General features: G+C 45.8%; 1 protein-coding gene across 1 annotated transcript; it reads left to right on the forward strand.

The window, feature by feature from the left end:
* The first annotated feature begins 503 nt into the window (after window positions 1–503).
* On the forward strand, window positions 504–6,175 carry tent5aa (terminal nucleotidyltransferase 5Aa). The gene is made up of 2 exons (XM_030369935.1): window positions 504–1,801; window positions 2,689–6,175. Exons 1-2 carry the CDS (start codon window positions 1,340–1,342, stop codon window positions 3,466–3,468), a joined length of 1,242 nt encoding a protein of 413 aa, XP_030225795.1. The 5' UTR covers window positions 504–1,339; the 3' UTR covers window positions 3,469–6,175.
* The last annotated feature ends 1,704 nt before the right edge of the window (window positions 6,176–7,879 follow it).

The following is a 7,879-nucleotide window of genomic DNA, read 5'->3' on the forward strand; positions in this document are numbered from 1 at the left end:
CAGTAACTGGTGTGTCCCCCCAAAAAATCCAAACTTTCCCATCCGACCCACAGAGGGCGATATGGCAACACGGCAACATCCAGTAACTTAGTACGGGCTAGATGCGCTGGTCAAGCTTTATAAAGAACGAATAGAAAATGGACCTGAATAAAAACAATAGCCATGTAGACCTATACAAATAGAGTTTCAGCCTTAATACGAACCGTGTGAACTGAATATCATTTGAAACACGTCATATTTAATGTATACACCTTATTAGCTATGAGAAAAGAAAATGCCGATGAGCACATTGTTGACCAGGGTGATTGAGATCGCTATAGATAGGCCTACTGGTAGCGCATGAGAAAGTTCTAAATGCAGTTGGTTGCTCATCGTGTTAAAATGTACAGTGGTTGGAAACAGTGGTATGCAGTACTGTGGTGCTCCCTCTCTCTATCGGTGTCACTCGCTCTCGCTCTCTCTCTGACTCACACCCCCCACCCCCCCCTCTCTCTTTCGCTGTGGACGGATAAGAGATGGGCGGGGTGAAGTACAGCTGACATCCAGTCCAAAGAGCTCCCTTTACGCAGAACCAAGCGAACAGGTCCAGCGCTCATAACAGTTAACTTTATCACCATTTTTTTTAAAATATAGAGGAGGAAGAGTGCTAATTTTACGTCTTCAGCCCATTTAATTTGGAATATATATCTTTTTGATATTGAGCGAGAGATAACATTTAGGATCGACGCGTTGGAAGAACCGGAGAAGCGATAGTTGGGGTGCATGCCAACCAAGTGCGACTTGCTATCTTATTCATGCAAATTCATAAAGTCATCATAGGCGTGCCTTTGGGCGATGGAGTCACAGCCGGACGACCATACCCCTTTGAGGAACATCAGCGATCTGCAAAGCCTGTGATGTGCAGACAGTGCAGTGTTCGGACACATTGACATCAGCAGCAGCAGCACCTCGGACATGTTTCGCAAGTTCTAAAAAAAGGCGAAAGGAAAGACGAGACGGGCACACTTCTCTCTACAACTCTTCTTGACCATCGAGTCGAGCCTCCTTCGTTCTGCGACACACTCACAAGGATTTTATACGTTCCGTTGACAGCCTTCCATACCCCCAATTTCTTGCTGTAGTGTGCCATTTAAAATTACTTGACTAAATTATTTTTAAAAAAAACAGCGATTTAGTCGAGGTGGGTTTAGATTATACTGTAGCGAGTCTCACGGATGAAGCCCAACAAGCAGTGGTCAACTTAATACAACTCGCTCCCAGTCTATCTCCCTTAACTTCTTGAAAAACTTCCACCAGATCCACTTTTATATCACTGTACACTTTGAATTATCTTCCCACGATGTCCGAGGACGACATCAGCTCCGCCGCCACCGGCAGCTCGGTGCCCGGGCTGCCCGACGGCAGCAGAAGCAGCAGCAGCAGCAGCAGCAGCAACGTCAGCGTCCTGAGCTGGGAGCAAGTGCAGCGTCTCGACGCCATCCTCACGGAGACCATCCCCATCCACGGCCGGGGCAACTTCCCCACCCTGGAGGTGAAGCCAGGGCAGATCGTCAAGGTGGTGCGTAGTCGGATGGAGGAGAAGCACATCCACGTCCGCGACGTGCGGCTGAACGGCTCCGCCGCCAGCCACGTCCTCCACGAGGACAGCGGGCTGGGCTACAAGGACCTGGACCTCATCTTCTGCGCAGACATGAAGGGGGAAAGTGATTTCCAGATTGTGAAGGACATTGTTTTGGACTGTCTTCTAGATTTTCTGCCCGACTGCGTCAACAAAGAGAGAATATCACCGTTAACGTTAAAGGTAGGCCAACACGACCACCCTAAATGGGTCCGTTTAATTAATGCAGTAATGAACCGATTATAGAAACTCGATCCATCTGCACCGTTCAGCGGAAAAGTGCGCATGGCTTGCTTTACAATTAGATTAGCCGAGTGATAGTAGGCCTATAGTTGGGTTTCTGTGGTTAAGAGGATGACGTTAAACCAATTGCCTTGAGCCACCTAGATCCCACATTCTAGGGCAAGTATACCTTATGGGCTTTAATGGCGTCAATCAAACTGGGAATAAATATAACCTGACGTGAGAATGGCACAAAATAGCAATGATTGTCAGATCAGTTGTGGATATGCTAAGTGTCGTTTTATTCCCCAGTTGCAGCAGACGTCACAGTGTAAACACATGTCACACTGGCGCCATCTTGGGTCCCAAATCAAATAAAAAACTCCGTACAAATATAGGCTATAAATAAAAAGTTAAAGTGTAGAAGTCGGACATGGGTCTTGACCGCAAGATAGTTCCAATTTATTTGCCTTTATTCAGTTCACTCATCCCATGATTCGGTTTCGGTTTATAGCCTATTAAGGGTGTTTAAAGTGTATTACAAATAAAAACTGTTTATTTCGGCCACACAGCATCATTCAGAATTCAGAGATGTCGCAGGAATTTTTAGGGAAATCACATGTCTTTATATTCAATGAATATTGAATGGCATATGGAATCATGTACTCACTCTCCTCTTCTCTCCTCTTCTCTCCCTGACACAAACACACACACACACACACACACACACACACACACACACACACACACACACACACACACACACACACACACACACACACACACACACACACACACACACACACACACACACACACACACACACACACACAAACTGAATCACTCAGGAAGCATATGTGCAAAAGATGGTGAAAGTGTGCAACGACTCGGACCGTTGGAGCCTCATCTCGCTCTCCAACAACCGGGGGAAGAACGTGGAGCTAAAGTTCGTGGACTCTCTCCGGCGGCAGTTTGAGTTCAGCGTGGACTCCTTCCAGATCCGCCTGGACTCCCTGCTGCAGTTCTACGAGTGCTCCGAGAACCCCATGGCTGAGACCTTCCACCCCACCGTCGTGGGCGAGAGCGTTTACGGCGACTTCGGCGCGGCCCTGGACCACCTGTGTCACAAGGTTATCTGCACGCGCAACCCCGAGGAGATCCGCGGCGGGGGGCTCCTCAAGTACTGCCACCTGCTGGTGAGGGACTTCCGGGCGGAGTCGGAGACGGAGATGAAGTCGCTGCAGCGCTACATGTGCTCCCGCTTCTTCATCGACTTCTCGGACATCGGCGAGCAGCAGCGCAAGCTCGAGTCCTACCTGCAGAACCACTTTGTGGGGCTGGAGGACCGCAAGTACGACTACCTGATGACGCTGCACGGCGTGGTCAACGAGAGCACCGTGTGCCTGATGGGGCACGAGAGGCGCCAGACCCTGGGGCTGATCGCCATGCTGGCGGTGCGCGTGCTGGCCGAGCAGAACGTTATCCCCAACGTGGCCAACGTCACCTGCTACTACCAGCCCGCCCCCTACGTGGCAGACGGCAACTTTAGCAACTACTACATAGCGCAGGTGCAGCCCATGTTCGCCTGCCAGCAGCCCGCCTACTCCACCTGGCTGCCGTGTAACTGAGCTCCGGTTCCGGCCGAGGGGAAACGCGAGGGAGAGTCTGAGCGGTATGTTTTGAGGAAGTGCCGGCCAAACCTTGCAACCCCCCCCCCTCCCCCCAGTGATGTTTTTGTTCGTCTTTTTTTTTTTTTTTTTTTGCAGCTAAAAGAAGCAGCTAAAAGGAAGAAAGGAAGAAAATGACTCTGCATCTTAATGTTTTGCATCAAAGCTTGTCTTTTTGTTGTTCATACTTTGAGTTTGAATGCTAAGCGAAGAACAGATGGCTCTCCAGGCAGAATAGTCACTGTGAATATAACCGATTTTGCCGCCCTAGGGGCGATTTTTAAGTAATTATCGAAATTGGGGAAAGAAATCAACCTGTGATGGCTTAAAATTCTGAGTCGATGCAGAATTTCCACTGACTCTGTCCCAGAAGGACTGATGCTGTCCAGAAAGCGATTAGCCAGCACATCTCCATAGCAGGGCCAGCACTCCTTACCTGGAGGCAACACTTGTTCGTCAAACAACTCAACTACGAACAGGCCCGTTTCTTCTCAGGGGTGGACGGTCGCTCTGTAGCCTCATTCTGTGTTTTCATTCATCTATTCATTCATCTCTCTCTCTCTCTCTCTCTCTCTCTCTCTCTCTCTCTCTCTCTCTCTCTCTCTCTCTCTCTCTCTCTCTCTCTCTCTCTCTCTCTCTCTCTCTCTCTCTCTCCAGATGAACAGAGGAAAGGTTGTCATTATGAGGCAGAATGGCAAAATCTCTTTACCATTCATTTGGATATATTGATGGTTGTTTACAGACCAAAGATTTTGATTATTTCTAAAAGATAATACCCAGGTTTTCATGGGAAGAATGAAACATTATATATATTTATATATATATATATATAATGTAAAATGTATTTGTATATGTTCATATGTGTTTAATAATAAGTGCCTAAGGCCTTTCTGTAGGCTGAAAAGGAGATAAAGGTTTAAAAGGGGCGTGTGTATGGTGAACAAGCCTCACACTCTGCTAACCGTCACACACACAACAGCAGCACCCTTGGCCTGTGAATGTACGTGTGAAATTACATTTCGTGCGCAGTTGTGGTCGATGTGGCCATGGACAAAGACCAAGAAAAATAGGGTGCCCTGTGTTACTGTTTTATAGTTAAAGGTGCAGATAATACTTTTTTGGAGCAGCAAAGTATGGGATTGATTGGTTGTTGCAAAATCCTGTTTATAACAAATAGTCTGTTTATATTTTTCCATCAAGCAAATACACCTCTAAAGAAAACTAAAACCTCTGGAACGGTACTAGATATATACCTAGACAAGAAGGATCTTACTCATTGGTCAATGGTGAACAGGGCCAATCATTCAATATGATTGTCTCACAGTAGGCTAAGCTCCAGGCGTAGCTCCATATATAGTTCCTGTATAGTCTGTATCCGTGAATCACATATCTCATGTATTGCGCTCACCACCAAACTTGAAGGAAGTACCCGAAAGAGAGACCGAGCTAGATTGGTTAAGAGAGAGAAAGGGGAATGGCTGTGTTCACAGAAATCAGTAGACAGAGAGCCTGGTGTGCTGCCCATGCACTCCCTCACTCAGCCATATTTGCAGAGACACCTCAGATGAGGGGACAGTATTTGCTGTAGCACCCAAGCAGGGAATTCCGCAGGTGCTGACCAAGGCGTAGGACTGAGCCCTGCTGTGTCTCTGTCACTCATTGGATATGGAGAGAGGAGGCCCTTGAATTGAGGAAGGCAGGAAAAGAACAGGAAACTAAAGTGCCAAATAAGCCACAGTACGCTTGAATGTGATCTCATTGGTTAAAAAAAGTGAGACATTTTGATGTTGATATTGAGACTGAGCTAAAGAGAGGGGGTAGATGCAGGGAGAGAGTGAAGGGGGAGAGTGAGCGCAGGACAGCGTGGACAATGGAAGAGTTTGAAAGAGAGGCCTGGAGAGATGGGTGCAGCTGGTGCTGGGGTTCAGACCCCCAGGCCCCCTTGCCTTTTGGCACTTGCTGTCCCGCTTAAAGTAAGGGTGCTAACTTTAGTTTATGCTGCAGGTCTTCATCTTTTTGGGGGAAACCAGAGTGATCTCCGGTTTTTTTCTTGAATCAGATTTTGCATATACGTGTGTGTGTGTGTGTGTGTGTGCGCGCGTCCGTGTGTGTGTGTGTGTGCGTCTGGTGGTGTTCTATCATCCAATAGGAATTCTGTTTTGTTTGCTCGGTCTTACATACTCCCGATTATAATCTGCTTTATTGATTTCTTTCCGAAGGACCATCCATTTTTGACACTAACCTGTGGATTGTGTGGGCAATGTGTTGTCGTTTTAAAAGCTCTGTACAGAGTTGACTTTCTAGCTAGCTCTAGTCTGCCTGTCTTTTAGTACTGTGCCTGTCGGTTTAGAGATTGTTGGTTTCTGCATTGTCTTGTACATGCATTGTTTAAAATGTCAATTTTCGGCTGATGCAGTCTTTACAATCAACCTTAAAGATACACGGAAAACAATCCGGTCTTGTGTGTATATTTTTTATGATTGTCATTTTTAAAAAAACATTTATCGGACACTGCAGCCATTGCAGCGCTTTTGAATCTGTGATCAGACTGCAACGGATAAGTTCTCATTAGCCTTCTGTTCGTTTTTTTCTCCTTTTTTTGCAGTTCTTATACTTTTTGTTGCTGATGAGAAAAACATTTCCATCAATAAAAAAAAAGATAACTAAACTCCACTGTGTCGTGTGTTCTAACCTCCTGAGTTGGCCCTTTCTGACTTTAGTACCACACATATGACGTTGAGTGCACTTCATAATGCAAAGCCACATAAGCTACCGGCTGTTTACTACCTTATAGTGAATTGATCCATCTTCTTCATATGCATGGATTATGTTTCAATATATACGTGTGTTTTCTTTTTAATCAAGAGTGTTTTTTATTTGTGGTTAATAATAAAATGGACAAGACACAACATTGATATGACTGATAAAACCCAAACCACAGAGACACATACTGTGAAATATATATTTCTTTAATTTTTACTTATCGGCTCTTAGCAGGGTTCTGATGGTCGACTAATCAGAGGCCCTCCCATGCCAGGGACCTACAGGATTTATAGGCCCATTCAGATCTCAAGCCCTGGGCTACGACTGCAGGGAAAGACCTGCTGGTGACAGTGGTTGGACCTGCATCTGTCCTCCCAAAAAAGCGAAAACGCCTGAAAGCGCTTTTTGTGCCTAATGAATATCTTTGCTCGCTCAGCAAATTCTCTCGATTTCCCCGCACACACAACACCTCGTTTCCCACACAACTCCCCCGGGTTGTGCACACATTGACACACAAACACACACAGCCTGGCACACAAACACACACACCTACGCACATAAACACGCACACCCACACACAAACTCACAAATACACGCCCACACACCCACAAACACAACCACAAAGTCCCACAGACACACACACGTCTCTCTTTTTAGGACAGTTTCAAATACTCCCCAACAGATTCAGCATTTCTATGCTGTAGGTGAGATAAAACGGGTTTTGATGCAGAAGGAACCGTTTATTATGGGGTGCCTTGGGGCAGGGCGTGAAGTGAGAAACATGTATGCAGAGGAGGCGAGGGACGGATATATTTAGCAGCAATGGTAATGTCATTATCACTGTCACTTAAGCATCTAAGATGATTAATCTAGGCCACAAGATGAATGACATGGCAGATCCAGCCAACACACAAACACACACGCACACACACTCACACAAATGCACACAAATACAGACACAAATACACAAACACACACTCACATATACACACACACACACACACACACAAATACACACACACACTCCCACAATTGCACACAAATACACACACCCATACACAAATACACACTCACACATACACAAACACACACACACACACACACACACACACACACACACACACACACACACACACACACACACACACACACACACACACACACACACACACACACACACACACTTATTGGTTTATACACAGAGAAACCCATTGTATGCAGTGTGCACACATTTTAAGACAAACATGGAAGCTTACAACCATTCCAAATTGTTACAATTGTTACTTAAAATTCATGGTTTGAATTGTGTTTCCACTACTCTTACCAAACAGAGTTGTTATGGGTTGAACTATCATCTTAGCAGTGAAGCTGGACCCGAACATAGGGCATCACTCCATCAGCTCCTTGTCACGGCCTGTTAATCCTTGTGTTGCCACTATTATTGGAAAGCAATTCCAGCAGCAGTATTGTAGCTACAATGAGCACATATTCGCTGTAAACAAGAGAACCCCCACATACCCTCACACATCTAACCTGGCGTAACGATAGAGCAAATGAACAACGAAATGTGTAAGAATTTCCGTTAATAGTAATGTGTATAAGAAAAGAA

Source organism: Gadus morhua, chromosome 11, assembly GCF_902167405.1.
Source record: "Gadus morhua chromosome 11, gadMor3.0, whole genome shotgun sequence".
Lineage (NCBI taxonomy): Eukaryota > Metazoa > Chordata > Actinopteri > Gadiformes > Gadidae > Gadus > Gadus morhua.